Source organism: Podarcis filfolensis, assembly GCF_964270895.1.
Source record: "Podarcis filfolensis genome assembly, chromosome: 14".
NCBI classification, from domain to species: domain Eukaryota; kingdom Metazoa; phylum Chordata; class Lepidosauria; order Squamata; family Lacertidae; genus Podarcis; species Podarcis filfolensis.
Window position 1 is genome coordinate 2,754,180 of NC_139616.1, and position 21,542 is coordinate 2,775,721.

General features: G+C 45.5%; 2 protein-coding genes across 4 annotated transcripts in view; one reads left to right on the forward strand and one right to left on the reverse strand.

Moving 5' to 3' along the window:
- MCEE (methylmalonyl-CoA epimerase) overlaps window positions 1-2,626 on the reverse strand; it is a 5,940-nt gene extending 3,314 nt beyond the window's left edge. The window contains exon 1 of the mRNA XM_083584610.1: window positions 2,475-2,626. Within this exon, the coding sequence (XP_083440736.1) occupies window positions 2,475-2,505 (31 nt within the window). The 5' untranslated portion in view covers window positions 2,506-2,626. The remainder of the gene's footprint in view (window positions 1-2,474) is intronic.
- Window positions 2,627-5,509: 2,883 nt separating this feature from the next.
- On the forward strand, window positions 5,510-21,335 carry MPHOSPH10 (M-phase phosphoprotein 10). Of its 3 annotated transcripts, none has more exons than XM_083584600.1 (11): window positions 5,510-5,742; window positions 7,272-7,950; window positions 8,822-8,967; window positions 9,606-9,786; window positions 10,393-10,534; window positions 11,307-11,374; window positions 16,279-16,416; window positions 17,372-17,482; window positions 18,565-18,672; window positions 19,654-19,881; window positions 21,128-21,335. In XM_083584600.1, the coding sequence occupies exons 1-11, from the start codon at window positions 5,651-5,653 to the stop codon at window positions 21,272-21,274; spliced, it is 2,040 nt and encodes a 679-aa protein (XP_083440726.1). In that variant the 5' UTR covers window positions 5,510-5,650; the 3' UTR covers window positions 21,275-21,335. The 3 variants fall into 3 exon arrangements, with proteins under 3 accessions (XP_083440726.1, XP_083440728.1, XP_083440727.1); XM_083584602.1 differs by having other exon boundaries at window positions 5,511-5,742; window positions 8,819-8,967; XM_083584601.1 differs by lacking the exon at window positions 5,510-5,742 and adding an exon at window positions 6,511-6,554 and having other exon boundaries at window positions 8,819-8,967.
- The last annotated feature ends 207 nt before the right edge of the window (window positions 21,336-21,542 follow it).

The window sequence follows — 21,542 nt, forward strand, 5'->3', positions numbered from 1 at the left end:
GATCAAAGAGTACTTGCCCCACATTTGGATCTTAGCATCTAGGAATTCTCCTTTCTATACCTTTTCCTCCTCATAAGCAAAACAACGAGCATTTGGAATTAACACTTGAAAAGAAAGAAGGCTATCCAGAACTCCCTAGAATGCTTTGGCATTTGCTCTTGTGTTCTCCATCTGTTTCTTCTGGAGAGTTCCCAAGTGTCCCATTTTCAATGCATAGTGAAAGCTTTCTCAATTAGTGGTGGAAGGTGGGGCACTTGCTAGTTCCCCCATGGACACCCTGGCAGCACACACACTCACAGTCATTATCTATAGAAATTCAAGGCAAAATCATAGAATTGTAGGGTTGGAAGGGACCCCCAAGGGTCATCCAGTCTAACCCCCTCCAATGCCAGAATCACAGCTAAAGAATCTAAGATAGATGGCCATCTGACCACTGCTTAAAAACCTCCAATAAAGAGACCACCAGCTTCCAAGGGAGTCCGTTCCACTCTTACCGTCAGAAAGTTCTTTTTAATTTTTAGTCAGGATCTCCTTCCTTGTAATTTGAATCTATTAGTCCTCTCAGTATCCTCTTTTCCAGGATAAACATACCCAGCTCCTTTAACAGTTCCTCATAAGACATGACGTCCAGACCCTTGATCATCCTAAAGTTGCCCTCCCCCTGCACACGTTCCAGTTTGTCAATATCCTTCTCAAATTGTGGTGCCCAGAATTGGACACAGGATTCCAGGTGTGGTCTGACCAAGGCAGAATAGTGTGGGACTATTACTTCCCTTGATCTGGACACTAGACTTCTCTTGATGCAGCCTTGAATGGCCTTAGCTCCCCCCCCCCCCCCCCCGCTGTGGACTCATGTCAAGCTTTCTGGTGCCTAGATCCTTTTCGCATGTAAGGCTGTCAAGTCACATGGGAAACAATCCACCCTCCCTGCAGCCAAGGGGCTTGGCAGGATACAGACCACATCAGGGTGCATGAGCACATTAGAACAGATGGTGAGATTGTGGAGGAAGGATATTAGGCCTCCAATATTGAAAAGATTGCTTCCTTCCCTCAGACCCTCCCAGGAGTCTCTTGGCAATTCCACCTCCCTCAGAAATTCAAGAGGTGGGGGGATGGCCCATGAGCAACTGAATAGCTCAGTTCCTTACAGCCTGGTGCTGGTAATGCCACGGTTGCAGTTTGATCCCTGTATAGGACAGCTGCATATTCCTGCATTGCAGTGGGTCCCCTCCAACTAGGGCTCTGGAATATCCAGTTTTCAACATCATGATACATCACCAGCTAAACATTGCGATATGCCTAAATATCACAATGTCTGAAACATGGAAGTATGTAGGGTGGGCATGAAGATCAGGTGGGTGTGTGGGTGTGAAGGAGCAGCCATGGAGATCCTTGGGGTGTGTGTGTGTGTGTGTGTTGAGATTGGGTGTGTGGGCATAGAGCAGTCAGCCTTGGAGATCCGGTGGGTGGGCAATCCCTAGCAGCTAAACATAACAGTTCATTAAACCACTCTGGGAGGGGGATATTTAAGTAGAACTTGACATCGGAGAGGGAGGCCCCATCTGCACGATACATTTAAGCAGTATCATGCCACTGAAACAGTTGTGGCTTCTCCCAAAGAATCCTGGGAACTGTAGTTTGTTAAAGGTGCTGACTCCCCTATTCCCCTTCCCAGAGTTCCCCAGGGAACTCACCTTCCCCCAAAAGGAAAGCAGTGCCCAATCTGGCAACAACAGAATAAATGATGCAAGGAGGAGCTGCAGCCCAAAGCAGGAAGAGAGGTGGTCAGGGAACACCTAGCTCCAGGGCCTGATGAGCTGCACCCAAGGGTACTAAAGGAGCAAGCTTGTTTCCCCCTACTTCAGAGGGCAGAACTTGAACCAATGGGTTCAAATTACAAGAAAGAAGATTCTGACTAAATATCAGGAAAAACCTTCTGACAGTATGAGCTGTTTGGAGTGGACTCTCTCAGGAGGTTGTGAACTCTGCTTCCTTGGAGCAAAGCTTGGATGGCCATCCGTCATGGTTGCTTTAGCTGAGATTCCTGCATTGCAGGGGGTTGGACTAGATGACCCTCGGGTTCCCTTCCAACTCTACTCTCCAATTCTATTATTCTATGGTTGTTAATCCACTCTCGGAATTGTAGCTCGGGGGTGGGGGGTCTCCTAACAACTCTCTGCCCCTCTAACGAACTACAGCTCCCATATTTCTTGGCGGGGAGCCAGGCCTGTTTAAAGCGGCATCACAGCGCCTTCAGTGCCTGGTGCGGACGTGGCCTTGGTGGGACCCAATGGAAGAGACCTGGCCTTCTCCAGGAGGCTGCAAAAAGAGGGACAAATCAAGGTGTGCGAAGCAGAGCTTCTCTCCAGGTACCTTCCCTCGTCGCCTGCAAAGTGCAGCCTGCCCCCCCCCGCCCGCCCCCCAGGGGTCTCCGCCTCGGAGCCCCGCCTCCCCCGGAGCCTGGGAAGCCCTACCTGCCGTCAGGGGTCGCGAGAGCGCCGCCATCTTTGAACCTGGCACGCCCGGCAGAGCAGCTGTAACGGAGAACCCGCTTCCATGAAGCCAGAGCGAAGGCGAGAGAGCGCTGGCAACGGCACCGCCGCAGGCTCAAAAAGGTAAGAGAAGCGTCGCTCGCGAAAAGATGGCGAGGCGGCCTTCGCCGGGGAGAGGGGCAGAAAGGAGCCGCCGCGCGGTCCTAGCGCGACCCTTTCCCCCCCCCCCTAATGGCTTTAGCCAAATACTCCCGTTTGACTCAAAGGGGAGAGGGGAGACTTCTAGTCTAAGAAGCTCTAAAGTAAGAGCTAAAGCCAACATCCTTCCCTAGTTTGTGCCCAGCATCTGGTGTGTGTGTGTGTGTGTGTGTGTTTAATGAGAAGCATAAAGGATCAAACCCAGGGGTCAGCAAACTTTTTCAGCAGGGGGCCGGTCCACTGTCCCTCAGACCTTGTGGGGGGCCGGACTGTATTTTGGGTGGGGAAATGAACGTATTCCTATACCCCACAAATAAGCCAGAGATGCATTTTAAATAAAAGCACACATTCTACTCATCCGCGGGCCAGACTGAGAAGGCAATTGGGCTGCATCCGGCCCCCGGGCCTTAGTTTGCCTGCCCATGATCAAACCTCCCTACAAGGTAGGCTCTACCTGACTCTGGCATCTGAGGCAGCACCACCAGCACCACTCAGTTGGGCTGGGTATTTTTTATGTGTATTTTATTTATTGTTTATGACTATGTTTGTTATGTTGTAGTTACGTGTGTTTTTCATGTTGTAAGCTGCCTTGACATGGGTTGAACTATGGAAGGCAGCATACAAATAAAACTGTAGAAATCCAGAATGCGGCAGCTAGACTGGTGACTGGGAGCGGCCACCAAGACCACATAACACCGGTCCTGAAAGACCTACATTGGTTCCCAGGACATTTCCGAGCACAATTCAAAGTGTCAATGCTGAACTTTAAAGTCCTAAACGGTCTCAGCCCAGTATACCTGAAGGAGTGTCTCCACGCCTATCGTCCAGCCCGGACATGGAGGTCCAGCTCCAAGGGCCTTCTGGTGGTTTCCTCACTGCGAGAAGCGAAGTTACAGGGAACCAGGCAGAGGGCCTTCTTGGTGGTGGCACCCGCCCTGTGGAACGCCCTCCCGTCAGATGTCAAGGAAATAAACAACTATCTGACTTTTATAAAACATCTGAAGGCAGTCCTGTTTAGCCCAGAGTGGCTGGGGAAACCCAGCCAGATGGGCGGGGTATAAATAATAAATTATTATTATTATTTATTAAATATATGTACTTTGGTGCTTTACCAAACAGAGAGTAAGCCTCTATCTGCAGATGCAGTCTACCTCTGAATACCAGATGCTTGGGATTAAAGACCCAGGATCACCTGTGGCCTTAATATTAAGCTGCAGAAGGATAGTCATGTTAGTCTGTTGCTGCAAGCACACTCAGAGACCCTTGGGGCACCTTAAAGGCAAGATGCTTCCCACTGTACATGTTGCCCTCCTCAACTGTCATTAAGCCCTCAGGCTATACTGCTGTGGGGGGGGGGGTGCCCCCAGTTCTCTGGAGTAGATTTTCAGGGCACGTTGAAGGCTGCAGAAAGTCAGGAGGGGCAGCAGAAACCAAGTGTCCGGCCATCATACACTAGATCAGTGGTTCTCAAACTATTTTCTCTGGGTCACATTTTGAGAATAAAAAATTGCTTATGCCACACTGAGGTTTTTTTTTAATTGATAAGACATAAAACAAAGCAAAAAGAAACAACTCCTAGCAGGAGACATGATAAAGGCAAAGGTAAAGGACCCCTGACAGTTAAGTCCATCGTGAACAACTCGGGTTGCAGCGCTCATCTCGCTTTACTGGCTGAGGGAGCCAGTGTTTGTCCACAGACAGTTTTTCCAGGTGATGTGGCCAGCATGACTAAGCTGCTTCTGGCGAACCAGAGCAGCGCATGGAAACGCCGTTTACCTTTACCTATTGAACTATAGGCATTTTGACGTGCTTTCGAACTGCTAGGTTGGCAGGAGCAGGGACCGAACAACAGCTCACCCCATCACGGGGATTTGAACCGCCGACCTTCTGATCAGCAAGCCCAAAGCTCAGAGGTTTACACCACAGCACCACCCGCGTCCCTGGAGACATGATAGAGTTACATAAAATGATGCTTGGCCTGCATGCACTCTTCCGGATCCCGTTGGATTTTAGCTACCGACAGCCCCAGCCAGCATGTCCAAGGGTCATATTGGAAGATGCAGTCCGTCACCATCTGGAGGGCACCCTCCACCCTTGTGATGCATTAGCTCAGAATTGTAGAGTTGGGAGGGATCCCAAGGGTCATCTAGTCCAATCCTGCCCAGAGCCATCCCTGGGTGGGCTGGAACCACCAACTGGTAGAATCCTATGCACACTTAACTGGGAGCAAGTCCTGCTTGAAATCAATGGAGCTTACTCCTGAGGAGGCATGCAAAGAGCAGTGTGGCTCATGGGGTTGTTTGTGGGGATGAAGTGGGGGTTATGTACACCACCTTCAGCTCCATGGAGGAAAGGGGTGTGTGTATATTTTAATTTTATTTCACAGCATAAAAATACAAAACACAAAAGACAGAATAAGAACCAGCAATCAAACCCCAACTCCCCCTTCCACAAACACATTTAAAAGGACTTAGAGTGCTAAGAGGATTTATGTTGCCATCTGTTTTCCGTCCCTCGCAGATGGCCGCGGGGCACGCAGGATCGCGTGGAGAATCCTGCATTTCTGGGGGCTGGACTACTTGTCCTCTGAGGCCCCTTTCCGCATGCTTTATGCTTCAAATGATTCAGACTTGTCTTCTCTTGTTGTTTTTAAACTGATCGTTTTATTGTTTTCTTCTCTTTTTAAACCGCGTAGCAATCAAGGGGCGCGTGGCTTTTATGAAATAAATGGTGTCTCTGCGTGTATTCCCGATGGCGCTGCAGCCTCGCCGGCGAGAAGAGGCCGCCCCGAGCTCTTGGTCTCTCGGCCCCCAAGGAAGGAGGAGCTCAGCCCCGGGGCCGCCGCCTTCTCCTTCCCCGCACGCGGAACCTTCGGCGCCCGACCCAGAGGCGGAACTTTCCTCGGCGGGCGGAGGGACGCGGCCGGGCGGCGCAGCGCAGGCGGCGAGGAAGACGAGGACATGGCGGGCGCGGCGCTGGCTGCGCGCGGAAGGCTGGGCGCCTGCCTGGAGAGACTGGGCGCCGCCACGGCCCACCCGGAGCGCTTCCTCAGGTAAAGCGCCCTCCCTCCCTCCCTCCCTCGCGTGCGCGCGTGCGGACCATTTTTGAAAAAGGAGAACGCGTGTCTTCAGCATCCCGAAGCACGCGGGCGAGTCATACCCGGGGAGAGTCGGCTCCAGAGTCGGCGCCCCTGAGATCCTTGGAGCTGAGTTAGTCGGTTTCATGGAAACAGAGAATCGTAGAGTTGGAAGGGACCTCCGAGGGGCATCTAGCCCAGCCCCGCCATGCTGGCCCCGGCGCCGCAGGAAGGCTTCCTCTCGAGGACGCCTCCCGCGGGATATTGCCCCCTCCCTTTGTGTGGGGGGTTACAGGCATTATGTGGGGGGAATTCAAGGGGGTGGTGTAGGTCGTTGCTGGGCTACAGTTCCCTCCATCCTAGATTGTTGGCACTGCTATCTGGGGCAGGGGAGTCCGGCAACGACTTGAGAGCCACCCACCTCACACCAGGGGCAGACTTGGATAATAGGGTGCCCTCAGCGAAGACAAAATTTGGCGCCCTCCCAAAAATATTTCTTATTTTCACAACAGAATCATAATTCATTCTGGTACAGTTGTTTTAAAATGGATCTCAGTAGGTACCCATAAATATGGGTTTATTATTATTATTATTATTGTTGTTGTTGTTATTTTGCACCCCCTTGGCTTGGAGGGGCCAACCTTTACGTTGGAACCAGCCACATCACCTTAAATCTGGCACTGTACACACACACACACACACACACACACACACAGAGTGTTATATGTGTATACAGAGAGAGGAGGAGGAGGAGAGAGAATGTTTTTAAGCATCAAACAGCAGTCCAGGTAACTTTGCTATGGATCTTGGAAGAATACCCTCAGTACTGTAGCCATGGGGGTTTCCACAGGTGGGGTGTCACCACTAGGAAGGCGGACAAGGGACAGTGCCTGTCAGAGGGACCATTTAGAAGGGCTTCTTCAGCAGATCTCAAAGCACAGTGTGGTAGATATAGGGAGAAGTTCTCCTTTGAGTTTTGGGGACCCATGTCATTGAAGGCTTTCTGCATTAACCTCAAAACCTTGAGTATTGTTAGTGTATTAGCAAACTGCAGTTTGTTCAGAACTGATGTTGCATGGCCAACTTGCGTGCATTCTGTACCAGCAGTAATGGTGTATATAAGCATACCTAATTTTATTCCGCAGATATTGCTCCTTATGAGGACATGGGCGCAGCTGCATGCAGCCCAGCCTCTCACTCCCCTGCTGCTGCTCCCCTTCTGGCCACAGGAGTGGAGCTGGCTAGGGCTGGGGCCAGGTTTCCCCCCTCCCACCCCTGCAGCCATGGGGACCTGGCTTAATAGACTACAATATAGTGTAAATTTGTGTGACTTGCTTTATTGAGATATTTGGTTTTCTGTGGTGGTCTGGAACTGAACCTGCAATATCACTGAGATATGCCTGTATATTCACATACTTTTCCTGTTTCAGCATCTTGATCTGACAAAGACCTAAACTTTATGACTTTTAAAATGCACGATGTCTTACAATTTGTTTTGACTCCAGCATTCAGGATGGACTTGCAGATGACTTCATCTCTCTAACAAAAACATTATACGATTTCCACAAAATGCTTGGAGCTGATGTTATTTCTGGAAGTCCTTTATATGAACTGGTGATAGAGAACTTTGATGAAGAGCAGATTTGGCAACAGCTAGAACTCCAGAATAATGCAGTTCTAGGCTACTTCAAGAGAGCTGTTGCTAGAGATGTGGAGGGAGAGGAGGATCTATGCCTTCTTCCAGCTTCAGACAAGGATGGTTCTGTCTCAGAAGACAATGAGGATCAGGCGGGTAATGAGGACCAGATGGAAGTAGAGGCAGATTTCAACAATGGTCATCTTGAAGAGGAAAGTGAGCTTGAAGGAAAGAGAAATTGGCTTGGGACCATGGAAGACGATGCATTTAGTGACGATGATTCCAATATGGACTTTGACATTGATAAGTTGGAGCAGCAAACCCGAACATCAAAAAGCACTGTGAAAAAAACAGGAGAAAAGTCCATAGTGGATGACAGATTTTTCAAACTGGCTGAGATGGAGGCTTGTTTGGATGCAGTGGAGAAAAGACAAATCGGAGAGAAGGGTGATGATGAAGAAGAAGAAGGAATAAATTACTTTGAGGACATTTTTTCTGAAGATGATGAGAGTGAGGATGAAGAGGAATTTGGAGACTCCAAAACGAAGGTAACTGCATAAAAAGGTGTAAAACATCATATGTTAAAAGCTAAACACTCAGAGGGTTTAGTAATGACTTCATAACGCAACTGTCTTTTTTATTAATAGCATTTTGTGCAAACAAATGCAGTTGAACATTACAAACAAAATCATAATAACAATACAAACATAACCATAATATTACAAACAAAATCATAATAAATCAAGACAACATGCTCCATGTGTACAAGTAAGGGGTAAGAGCAGGGAAGTAGTGAGGGAGCTGGTGGTTCAGATCAACCCATTGCTCAAACGTTCAAGTAATAGATCTGTATAAGGAGTCCATATATCGGAGAACTTCCCATCTTGTATTTTTGAGAAGTTACCTTCTCACATGCTGCCTGTAACTGTCGGTAAATAACAGGCTAACTATTTGCATTGTGTTCGTTAATTGGAAAAGGACTCACAATTTGCATTGACTGCCACTAAGAATGGACTAAATGGAGAACAGCAAAATGGCAGCTGAACTTTTCATTGATCTAGCTGGAGCAAAGGTGTATCTGAATCCCTGAGGCATCTGAAAGCAGAGTAGGAAGAAAATCGATGTATGAGAACATGTTGAAGAATATTCTCAAAGTACTTTTTAACTTTCAATCACATGGGTCACTTTGGCCACATCCATGCTTGCAGGTCCTGAAAATAGAATTGATTGTTAATAAAGTATTTTAAGACTTTGGTTCATGCTTCTTCAGGAAAAAAACTGTAAGCTATCCAGTTTATTTAATAAGCCTAACTATTTAATATAGCCCCTTTACTCATTTATCTTGTTCAAATGTTACGTTGAAACTTCAGGAGCCTCTTTGTAACCTCTTGCTGGTTTCTCTCCTCTTCTTCCCAGCAGATCATCAAAAGTGCTCGTGATCTTAAATATCAGGACTACTTTGATCCTGTGGGTGATTATGAAGACTTCACAAGTGAACACAAGGATAGTGACAGTGACCAGATTGAGGGAAAGGAAGAAGAGGAAGAAGGCGACATAGATGATGAGTATGTGGCTGATATTTTGAGGGCAGTGCTAAGTGGATAATAAAATGAAATGACCAGTGCATGTTTACTCAGATGTTAGTTTCTTTGTACTCAGTGTCGTTTTCTCTCTGGTAAGTGTGCATAGAATTGCATTTTGGGGAGCAGAGGTAATCTTCTGTGAGGAGATAAATATTGTTGTGTTGTCAATACAATAGCATATTTCCTATCTGGAGAGCTATACTGCTTGCAGAGTCATGTATGAATAGTAGCAGGGTCATCAACATGGCGTCTGGAGACGTACTCATTAAGGCCTTCCCTGGTTCCCACATGGCTCTTCTTTCCTCACTCTGATCCCCAAATTAGGTTTGAAATAAGCCTTCTCTTGTAGCCAGCAGAATAGGCTTCTCTCTCTCTCTCTCTCTCTCTCTCTCTCTCTCTGTGTGTGTGTGTGTGTGTGTGTGTCTGTGTGTGTGTGTGTGTGTAGTGTCCATGACAGGTTTTCCAGTTTGCAGACGTGTCCAGAATGTTTTGTGAATGGATACTTTCCTCAGGGCACTTTTGTGTGGTGTCCCAGCAGGCTCATGTGTTTATGAATGAATCAAAAGCCTAATGAAAGTCCTTTAAAGGTCTCTTTTTCATGTAATGCTGTTTAACTACAGAGCTGAGGAAATGGATGAAATCAAACAGAAAGGAGGGAATGAAAAAAGCAAAGAACCTTCTAAAAGAGTGACGTTCAGCTTGCCAAATGACAGCGACATAGAAGAGGAGATAGATATGTTCCAGGCAAAGAGAAATAGTTCTGCTGAAACAAAGTCGTCCTTTGAGAAAAGACAGGAAAAGGTGAACTTTCTGTTGCATCCCACCAAACCAACTGCGTTTATCTCATGCCATCTGAAACTAGCATGTTTATAGCAAAAAATAAGAACTTCAAGCATGAAAAAACAGAAAGAGAATAAGGCAGTGTTTGGGATCCTAAGATAAGTTAACTCAAGGAGGTTTACAGAAGGAAAGTTTCATGTTTCCTCTTGCCTCTGGCAGACCCCATGCACCCTAAAAAGCTTTTTGTAGGATTGGGGCTCCTGAACATTGGGGGATGGGGTGCAGGAGACTGATGGGGAAAGGGGGGTGGCATCACCCAAAATTGATCTTGGAGCCTAAGATAAGGAAGTTCACAGAATGGAAGTTTCTCTTCTTTTCCTCCTTCCAACAGCAGCCCCCACCCCTCAGTTCGGCATTTTTAGAAGGTTCCCTAGACGCTCTAGAGAGTCATTTTCAAGTGAGTGGGTGGGGGGAAGGTCACAGGTGGCTGCAGTGGGAGAAGGGGATATCAACTGTCCTTCTGTGAATGTCCTTAAGTAAACATGTAAGATTGAAGCCAAGGGAAATAAAGTGGGTTTGAAGTCATGGGAAACAAAGTGTCTTAATAACTTTTTTTTTTTTTTGCAGATGAGCGAAAAAATTAAATCGCTAGAAAAGGAACTGCTGATGGAGAAGCCTTGGCAGCTGAGAGGTGAAGTGACAGGACAAAAGCGGCCTGAGAACAGCCTTCTGGAAGAAATGGTTATTTTTGACCATGCAGTCAAAATGGGTAAACATTGCACTTTATAGCAGCACTTTCACTTAAATGTTCCTTATAGGGCAGGGCTTGCAGCAGCAGGTGACCCCCTGCATGAAGAGCTGGGAACTATGTTGGGGGTGCTGATGAGCTCTGGGCCAGGAGAAGTCACTTCTGTGTGGCAGCTGTGCCATTTCCTTCTGCAGTCATGCAGATTCTGGTAACCTTTTATATAGCTGTAGCACAGGGGCACCCGGTCTTACAAACAGCGCTTCTGCATGAGCAAGAGTAGCGCCAGACCTTTGTCTTTTTCCTCTTCCTGGAATTTTTATAAGCTTCCAGGCTTATGTTTTATGTAGAGATACTGTAATTTTGTACCTTTAATAGCTGCAAATTATGAAATCAACCTTCTAAGGTGGGCAACCTCTGCCCAGACCCTCTGCTTTCCATCCATGGTTCTTAGCATGATGCAGACTTCCTAGAATCGGTCAGGCCATGGCTAAGGGGGACATTAATTGTGTATGTCTCCCAGTCTCAAGCAGAGACTGATCCTAGTCTGTCCCAGGAGCTCCTCTGCATTTGCAGCCAGGATCATCTCTGGTTACACTGCTGCCCTCAAACAGCTGTACCTGTGTGCACCCAGTTCATTATGACCCTTAGGTTTGGGTGCTGCTGCTGCCAAATTGAATGGTTACATGTCTTTTCAAGTGGCAATAGAGAAAGGAGCCTGCTCTTAACCCATAAGGTTATTTACAAATGCATTTCATTTAAAAAAATCCTGAGTTTGCTGCTTTTGTATTCTCAGCTCCTGTGATCACAGAAGAAACAACTCTGGAGCTTGAAGAGATTATCAAGAGAAGGATAAAAGATCAGGTTAATAGATCTGTTTTCATGTCTTCATTGCTATTGGAGGGAGAATGGGAAAGGGAACCCAGCAGATTTTACATTTGCATTGAATAAGTACATTGAAAAAGAACAAGAACACAACTAATGTTGCTTAAGCTTTAAACAATGTCCTTTCTGTATCCCCCGCTTCTCAAAGGGTCTGATAAATGCTTGGGAGTTCCTTATTGTCTCCCTTACTATTGAATATCTGTATGAAGTCACTGTAGGTGATATCTCCTACAAAGTGAAGAGTCTGCCATCTGCTTATTATATTGTTATCAATTAGATTGAAGAGGCACCTCTTCAGTATATGATGAAAGCTACATGATGAAGGTTTCAGAGTCAGCTCTGTGGGAGGGGAATTCTGCAGTTTAAGAGGTTGCCACAAAAAAATGCCTTCTGTCACATAATGGGGTGCAGGGGAAAACCAACTGCCGTTGGTCTCAGCACAGCTGAGCCTCGCTGCTTCCCCTCTTCTTAGGCGGCTGAAACTGAAGGCAAGTTCTGCTTCATTTTATCCCCTGGCACAAGCCCTATTACTTTGCTGCAGTAAACAAGCCCTATTACTTTGCTGCAGTAAACCATTCTGATTTATTAGTCATTTATAACTTCTTTGAGGGTGACGAGGGTACTGGAGACAGCCTCGGCATTTCTGCTCGCAAATATAAGGGGGAAGGCACCACAGGACAGAAGCGTTAAAAGCCCTAAAGCTGAGAACTAAAGACGGAAAAGGAGCAGAAACCCTAGAGGCCCACCGAGATAAGGGACAAGCATGAATCCTGGCTTGTAAAACAATCCTCCCCACCTTTCGAAGGTGGGAAACTGGAAGATAAACATAATCCGTCTTGTGATTGAGCCAAGTGAAGCCAAAAAACCCAGGACTAAGAGATACCAATAAACTCTGCCCAACTACCTTTTTCCACGCTCAACATGGTCCTCACAAGAAAGAACTATATGGACCTGGGAATTGCACCAATATCACCTCAGGGGGAGAGGGAGCCCCGAAGGAAGCAAAGTAAAATCACCAATTACTTCCCCCATAAAGAAGGGAATAAGAATCCACAGCACGAGAGCACTCCAAAAGAAATTGCCCCTACTGTGCTGGATTGGTCAATACAAACTAAGCATGAAAGACCAAATTATTCCATGAGCTGGGCACAGGAACTGGATCTAGCTGAGAACGCCTTGATAACCAATTCCCCCAACCCCAATGACCTCGAGCACCAAAAATCAACTCAGAATCTCAGGGAAAACCAGCAAGACCCTCAGCCCTCAGCGAATGCCAACAGTATAGAAGAGAGGGGTGCACTGGTAGTAGTCAATGTCTATCTGCCTCCCTGCCAAAAGAAATCTATAGTGAAAGCTAACTGGGCAGAGTTAGAGGCATTCCTAGAGTCCATAGAATCTTCCCACCCTTCTACACCGATTATAATGGGGGGGGGGGGGGTTTCAACGCCCGTATGGGAATTGATGATAACAATCTTTACAGCCAATATAATCAGATTCAGGACCCTGAAAGTCCAACCGAAGCAGGCGTTTCACGACTTTCTAAAGATAATAAATGCAACTTCTCGGGGCTATGTCTAGCCCAGGTTGCAAAAAGAAGGGAGCTGATGATATTAAATGGTAGTAACGAAGAGGATCGCCCAGGGGAGTATACCCATTTTTCAAAAATGGGAGGAAGTGTGATAGACTATATACTGATATCAAGATTCGCCTATAACTCTGTGTCGAAGTTTCAAGTGGGACACAACACCGAAAGCGACCACCTCCCACTAATTTTAGCGCTCAATGGCCCATCGTTTAACAAACCCACGGCTAACCTTTACTACACCCCCATCGTTAATCTGGGATCACTGGCCCCCAGAAGAATTAAATGGACCCCCATGCTCAATACAGAGCTAACTTATCTCCTCCATTCGGAAGACGTGAAGACCATCTACTCAGCCATTGTATCAGCTAATACCGGGGGAAAGGCCATGGACTCGTTCAACGAGTTATTAGCAAGACTAAAGACCTTCATAACAACTGAGATAGTTAATTCTGTTACAAAGCGGGCAAAGGATCAAGAGAGATGGTTTGATTTGGAGTGTAGACAAGCAACGAAACGTCTGAGATCAACCTATCGGAATTATAGAAACACCGGAGCACCCTCGCTATTTATGGCTTACATCTATTTAAGACGAAATTACAAACAGCTATTAAAGGTAAAAAAACAAAAAGCTGAGAGATTGGCCTGGTGTAATTTAGTGAAGGCCTCGAATGAGAAAGACTGAACCTCCTTCTGGCGTACCATTATGGGCCTCCTGGGCCAGGAGCGGATTGGTCCCACATGTACTGTAAGAACCCCAGGAGTGGATGAAATATTTTCAAACCCTCTTCTATGACGACAAAGCTCAGCACAATGATCCAAGTGCCTACCCCGAGAATTTACCATATTGGCCTCCTGTCTCCATAGAGGAGGTGGGGAAACTAATTGCCCAACTGAAAAACAACAAAGCCCCGGGCATAGACCACATTCCAGCAGAGCTCATGAAGAACAATATCAGTTGGTGGGCTCCTATAATGGCGTCAATATTTACATACATCGATTCAACAGGCATAATACCTGGTTGCTGGACAGAGGCAGTAATTATTCCAATCTATAAAAAGGGCCCTATGGCAGATCCAGCAAGCTATAGACCCATTAGCCTCCTTACTATCCCCAGCAAACTGTATGCCAAACACCTCCACATCAAACTAATTGACTGGATGGAAACTGAGGCAGTTCTGGCAGAGGAGCAAGCCGGCTTCAGATAGGGCAGAACAACAATAGACCATTGCTTCGTATTAGCACACCTCATCGACAAATACGTCAATAAAACACATGGGATTCTATACGCAGCATTTATTGACCTGAAGGCGGCCTTTGACTCCATCTCACGAGTCAAACTTTGGGCTAAACTCAATGCTACCAACATTGACAAAAGATTACTATTCTTGATAAAAAGCCTATATAAAGACTCCAAGTTATATGTAAGAACCTCAGTAAATGGGCATCTAATTGGCCCTGTACCAGCCACCAAAGGAGTCAAGCAGGGCTGTATTTTAGCCCCGGCCCTATTCAACTTATTTATAAATGACATGGTCAAATACGTAACATCCCCAGAGTTTCATGCCCCCAAACTGGCCGAAAAATCAATTTCAGCACTCCTCTATGCGGACGACGTGGTTCTCTTATCACAAACTAAAGTAGGCCTCAAAAGGCTACTAAGAGAATTCTCAGCCTATTGCAGGAGCGATCAACTGGTGGTTAATCACCAAAAAACCAAAGTCATGGTCTTCGCTAGGAGACACAGATATCACAGATGGGAGATGGACAATCAGCCAATAGAACAGGTCAAAATTTCCAAATACCTCGGAGTAGTTTTCCAGTCAACAGGGGCCTGGGAGGCCCATCATAAATATGCTAGGGAAAAAGCATCTCAAAGCGCCAAAATACTGTCTCGCTTTTACTTTACGAAGGGGGGCAGACATATCCCAGCAGCTCTGGAGGTCTTTCAAGCAAAACCCTTGGCGCAATTACTCTACGGGGCCCAAATCTGGACGGGAAATCATTGCCGCACACTTGAAACGGTCCAGTCTAAATTTTTAAGACAGATTCTAGCCGTTCCACCATGCGTACCAAATGCGGCCCTACGGCTGGAGACTGGCCTCCTCTCCGTTGAAACCCGGACCTGGCTAAGAACATTCAACTATTGGCTTTGCTTAAACTTAAACCCATCTGGACTACTACCTCTAGTAGCACGAGATGCTCATAGAAGTCGGTGGTCCAAAGTAGTGCATCAAAAACTACTTACATGTGGCCTCCAAGCACAGCATCTCCTGAAAATGGGTCTACCCAAGGCAAAAACCGTTATTGACCAGCGCATGAAGGATATTGAGCAACAGAATAATCTGGCCTATATTAAGAAATTTAGTGCTTGGTACGCTTATCTGCCCCCCTCCCACTTTGATTTTCGGGCACCTTATTTGTCTACCTTAACCATTCCAAAACTTAGGCGGGCCTTTACACTGGCCAGACTAAATATGTTACCACCAGCTGTTCTTGAAGGTAGATATCAAAAAATTTCATTCGAGAACCGGCTCTGCCCCAGTGGAGCTGGTCACATAGAGACTGTGTCACACGTTCTCTTGTCCTGCTCCCTATATAAAGATCTCAGGGACGAGACCATCACGCCGCTACTATCTGCCATCCCGGGCCGCTCTTGTGAAGCCAAATTGTTCTCACTCCTAGCCGACCAGAACAGCTCGACAACAGAGAAGGTTGCCAAATTTATCGAGAGAGCAATGAGACTGAGAGCTGCTATCTGAATGACATCAGTGCCGTCACCTGGATTCCTCGCCTAGGATTTTATTATTATTATCATTACCTCTGCCAAGTTTTAAGTACTGAGATTATTTTATGATAACTATTTCCGTAATGTATTTTTGTTTTTGTCTGTCCTTTGATGCTATGGCCTGTTGGCTATGCAAATAAAGTCTATTCTAATTCTAATAGGGTGCAGAGTCTTCACTACTGTGGCTCCCATTTTATGAAATCTCCTCCCCAGGGAAGCCAGTCATTGCTTCAGGACTGCCATCAAAAACTTAAAACATTTTTCTTTAAAGAGCCATCCATTTGTAAGATTTAGTATTCTGTGATGTGTAGATTAGCAACTGTTGAGTTCTTAAGCAGAATGCAATATCATTGACTACCCTTCTCTAAAACAAAAGACAGAATAGAAATGTTAAGGCAAATGAATGTGAATGGCTAAATTCCTTGTTACCTACAGAAAAGGCTGCTCATGGTTCTGTATTGTTTTTAATATGGCTGTGGTGTTGTTGTTTTTTTTAAAAAAACTTTGTTTTAGGCTTGGGACGATGTCGTTCGTAAAGAAAAACCGAAAGAAGACCCCTATGAATATAAGAAGCGGTTGACTCTGGATCACGAGAAAAGCAAGCTGAGTCTTGCAGAAATTTATGAGCAAGAATATTTGAAACTTAATCAGGTGCCTTTTGAGGGAGGTTGTATTGGTTGTTAAGGGTGCTTGAGGGCCCAACTTTATCTGTGGCAGTGGGCAGATGTAGAAGTAATGAGCTTCCCTTGACATGGTTTGCATTTTGTGGCACTTGAGAGCTTCAGCCTTGTTTTCTCAGACCTGAAAGGAGCAGAAGCTTTTAGGACAGAAATGGGGAACATGATATCCTCCAGGTGTTGTGGGACATCAGTTTCCATCAATCCCAGCTAGCGTGGCCAGGAGTCAGGGAAGATGAGGAGGAGGAGAGTTGCTCTAGAGTGAATTTGCATGTGGCTTCCTTCTCAACTTCTCAACTAATAACTGCAACTCTACTCTTCCAAGCCTTTCTAAATCAATTGTTTGTTTCTTTTATTTTTTAAAAAATGGGCTTTAGAAATTTTCTGTAATTCACATTCCATGGCAATCCCATTGTTGAAGGATCCTGCACCACAGTGCATCATTTAGGCCCTGCACGATGCTGCCAGGGAGCCATTTTGGTCCTGAGAAATAAGCAGAGGGAAGGGAAGTGCAAGTCATTTTGTATTTTCTCCTTCCTCCCCTTCAATGCTGATTCCATTTGAAATAGTCTCTTGTTTCCTTTGCAGCTGAATTATGCAGATGAAACTTGTAATATCTGTTGTTCTGAAATATAAATCAGGACTTGAAAAACTCACCATTTGGCAATTAGGAATGGTTGGGGGGAATTTTTTTTTGACCTTGTGTATTTTGTGAAGAAAGCCCATAGCATCTGGGTTTAGCCAAGGGCAAGTGAGCCTATAAATTGGTAACTCTTAGGGACCCAGAAAAGAGGGTGCATTTAAAAGTAAATAAATAAACTTCCCCTTTCCTGGCCTCTAAAAGGCCAAAGGTAGCATTTGCTTTCTTTTGAATGAAAAATCTTGCTTGGAAGTTGCTCTTGTCTAATCCCACATTGCTCTTAATCCAGAAAAAAACGGAAGAGGAAGAAAAACCTGAGCATGCAGAAATACAGAAAATGATGGACTCGCTCTTCCTTAGACTTGATGCCCTTTCTAATTTCCACTTCACACCTAAACCAGTAAGTATGGTAATGCAACTTTGTTTGCAGGATTGTGCATAAGAAACGATCTTTGTAGAAAAGGGTTGAAAGCTGTTTTTCTGCGCTAGCTGGATGGTCCAGATATTTCCCCTTGTTATTAAGTGTACATCCTCTTTCCTGCAAGTATCTCAAGTGGCATACATGGTTCACTCTCTCCCTGTTTTGTCCTAATAACATAGTAACAGCAACAGAGAAGCTGTAACAAATAAAAAAAGATATTCCTGGCCATGCCTGTTTGTATTTCTGCTGCACATGTCCCTGTCTTTCTGTCCAGGCTGGAATACAAGTTTGGCTCTTAAACCTCTGTAACAGAATGCTAACTCTGCCATCTTCACATCTTATTTCCGTAGGTTATGGGATTACCTATAACTTCTCAAAAGCAAGTTACTGCTTTACATACACTTGCTAGAAAACTTGCTAGAAAGCTGATTGCAACCCAGTCAATGTCTAAATTGTGGGTAAACCTCTTTGTGTATGAGCAAGTCTTTGATTGGTTAGAAAGTAAACTATTTGGAGTTAATTATTTTGGCTTTGTGTATAGTTACTTTTACAAAATTAAGACTTGGTGTTATGCCTCTGCCTTCCTGGATGGTCGCTGTAAGAAATTACCCAACCTATTAAGCAACATAGGTTAGGCTAAGAGCCAATGGCTGACCCAGTGAATTTCATGGCTGAGTGGGGATTTGAATCCAGGTCCCCAGGCCCTAGTCCAGTCTTCTAACCACTATACCATTAGGAAGTCTAGGGAGCCTTGTCAAATCCATATAGCCCCATTGTCCTAAGTGGAACTGAATCACTTCTTAACTCTGGGATATGGAGCCTCTTGCCTTGCAAATGTTTTTTGACTCCCTCATCCTCCAACAACATGGCCAATGCTCAGGGATGTTGGGAATTGTAGTCCACCAACAAAGCCACAACTTCCCCCTCCCTGGATTAATGGAATTCAAGACCAGGCTTTTAGGGTTAGGGTTTGTCTATGCCCAGGTAAGTGTGTGTAAGATTGCAGTAGAAGTCATTTAACGCTGTTATCTAACGTGCATAGCCTTTTCTATTTCCCTTAGCCTGTCCCAGAGGTTAAAATTGTATCCAATCTCCCAGCAATAACCATGGAAGAAGTTGCACCAGTGAGTGTTAGTGATGCTGCCCTCCTTGCACCGGAAGAGATCAAGGTAAGGCACTAATTCACAGCTCCCAGTAGCTTTCCACTTGGCCCATCATTTGCTGGGCGGCAAAGTACACTCCATTCTTGGGAACCCAGTTTCATTCCAGGGTCTCTGAAATCGGAGGAAACAAATGCAGTTTGATTTGGCTTCGTTTATGTAGGTTTTTCTCAAAATCTGGTGCTTTCCCCCTCTCGTGCTCTTTCAACAGAATCTTAATGTTTATTATTAATATTAGACACTTGTGACCTGTTTTTTTCACCTTACCTGAGTGTCCAAAGCAGCGGATAAAAAGCTAACTTACACATTTTTATCAAATGCAATGAACATAAACACAACAGTGGAGCCAGAGCAGGAACATAATAAAAAAACGCACCCACACCTCAAGTCCCTCTGGAAGACAAGGGCAATCTTGTTTTTAAGCATTTTCATGGTAGCTGTAGGCAACAAATTGTGCACAGATGAGAAGGAACTGCTTCTGTTGGCCACCTGCATGAGGCTAGCTGCCTAGTTCCTCCTTTTGTCCCTTTCCTGTAGTGTTGTGCCTGGCTGTGGTGGAGCTGATGCCAACTTGGCTGCTGGTGACTTAACCATTGCCACCCAGGCATTAGTCCCCTGAATAAAGTGAGACTGACTTCTGGGTAAACTGCCTGCAGTTTCATTTTGTCCATCAGCAGGCTAGTAAATGTTGTGGGCTTATTTACAAGGCTGGAGAAAGGGTAAAGAGTTAGGAGGGAGGGGCCAGGGAAGCAGTGGTGAAAAAAGCCCTGGTGTGTACTCAGCCCCCTAATATTCATAGGCAGAAAGAGTGAGCTGCTGAAGACCTAAGACAGGGCTGGGGGGAGTTGCAGGCCAGAGAATTGTGGAGTGGGGTGCCAGCTTGGGGAAAGCTGCAGCCTGATAGCTGGTACTTTGATTTTGTATATTTGTGTGAAAGAGAGTTTTCTGTGTTGCTTTTGGATCCCACTCTCAGTCTGTTCTTATTTTTAGGAGAAGAACAAAGGTGGGGATGTGAAAACAAATGCTGAAAAAACCCCCACTGACAAAAAAAGGGAACGGAGGAAAAAGAAGCTTGTTAAACGCCTGAAGCTGAAGGAGAGGGAGAAGCGGCAAAAACTCCTGGAGAAGAATTTGGTGCCGGGGGCTAGACTGAGCAAAAAGGCTTCGGCTGAGAAACTGAAGAAGCTAACCAAGGAAGGTAGAACCTCCTTGCTCAAGGTAAGGTTACTAAAAAAACAACTGGAGAAATCAATCTATTCTTCTTTCTATAGAAGCAGACTTTAGTCCAAGGCCTTTGTGTGTTCTGCTCCTGAACTTGGTGTGTGTGGGTGTGTTTGCCTAGGCTATCCTGGTTCCCTTCAGATGTTTTGGACTTCAAGCGTACAAAACATCTGCAGGGAACTGGGGTGGGGGAGCAAAGGCTGATGTACTACAACTTGCTTATTAGGCATATTTGGTTTGCAGGATCAAGTTTGTTGTTTGTTTTTGCTAGAAATGCTGAGATCCACCCAACAGAGCCAGGTGTAAAATAGTGCTTGAGGATGGGGTAGGGGTGGAATAGTTAAGAAACAGAGTGCCTCTGAACACGTGCTTAGCCCAGGTCAGGTATTTGTTTTCAGTACCAAAACTGAGCTGACAATCCTGTCACACAAAAATCCACCCTTGATTCTCTATACACACACACACACACACACACACACACACACACACACACCCCTCAGCAGCCTTTTTTTATATTAAAAAAATCCTGAAAAACAGCATCATGGGCAAACTGGAGGTCGGGTAATGAGGCTCTGGGGTGGTGTTGCTGAGGTGATGAAAAGTGGTGGAGCAGGACCCAGGCAGGCAAGCAAGCCGATGCCAGAGAAGGCAGGTCCTTCACTCATCTGGGGGCTGGTGTGTTTCTGTTACAAGCATAATAGTATTCTGAATATGATATCTGAGATGGATTTCTGATAATTCTCTGCACCTTAAGCCCAGTGGAACCGCAAAACAACTTGGGCATTGTTTAAATGAAGTATATTATGGCAAACAAACCTACCTTCTGCTATGCTTTGTTGGTGAAACATAAGACCCTTTTTAAAGGATAGAGTGATGATGGTGGAGTAACTTGAAGGAATAATGTTTAAAATTCCACTGGGGCTCCCATTGCTCTTAGTCCTCGATTATAAAGGGATGCTTTCCTAGTGCTGCATGCTTATCTCTCATTAACATGCATTAAGCATGAGAGTGTAGATAACGCCAAGCCTCCCTTCCGCTTTCTGGATTTATTATGCTGCCAGAAAAAGGGTATTGCATAACATAACAGCTGCTGTTTGCCATTTAGTTATCAATCGGAATACAAATGGGGTCTTTCTCTTATGCATTCTGCTGGAACAATTAATTGGCTGAAACTGTGGGGCATTATTTTACTTTACATGTGTATGTTTCCATTTGTTCTGAAATAAATGTTGCTCTGCTACAGGATGATGGCAAAGACAAGGCTTTGAAGTCCTCCCAAGCCTTCTTTTCTCAGCTGCAAGATCAAGTAAAAATGCAAATTAAGGATGCAAAGAAAATCCAGAAGAAACCTAAGAAACGAGAACTCTCTGCCCAGAAGCTGAAACTGTAATATATTATGCATGTTGTATTTTATATAAATTAAAAACCAGGGTTCTGTTTTTCTATTTTAAGCCTGTTTTTATTCCCTGCTTTGCATAAAGCTGTTTAAAAGGACAAGTTACATTGAAAATAACTCTTCCATTACTCAAAGCAAGCCCACTTAAAAGAGGCCATTGGACATGGGTTACACAGGCACGCTGGTAATTATCAAACGGCGGGCTCCACTGTCCCACAGGCACTTTCAGGTACAGTCATACCTCATGTTACGTTTGCTTCAT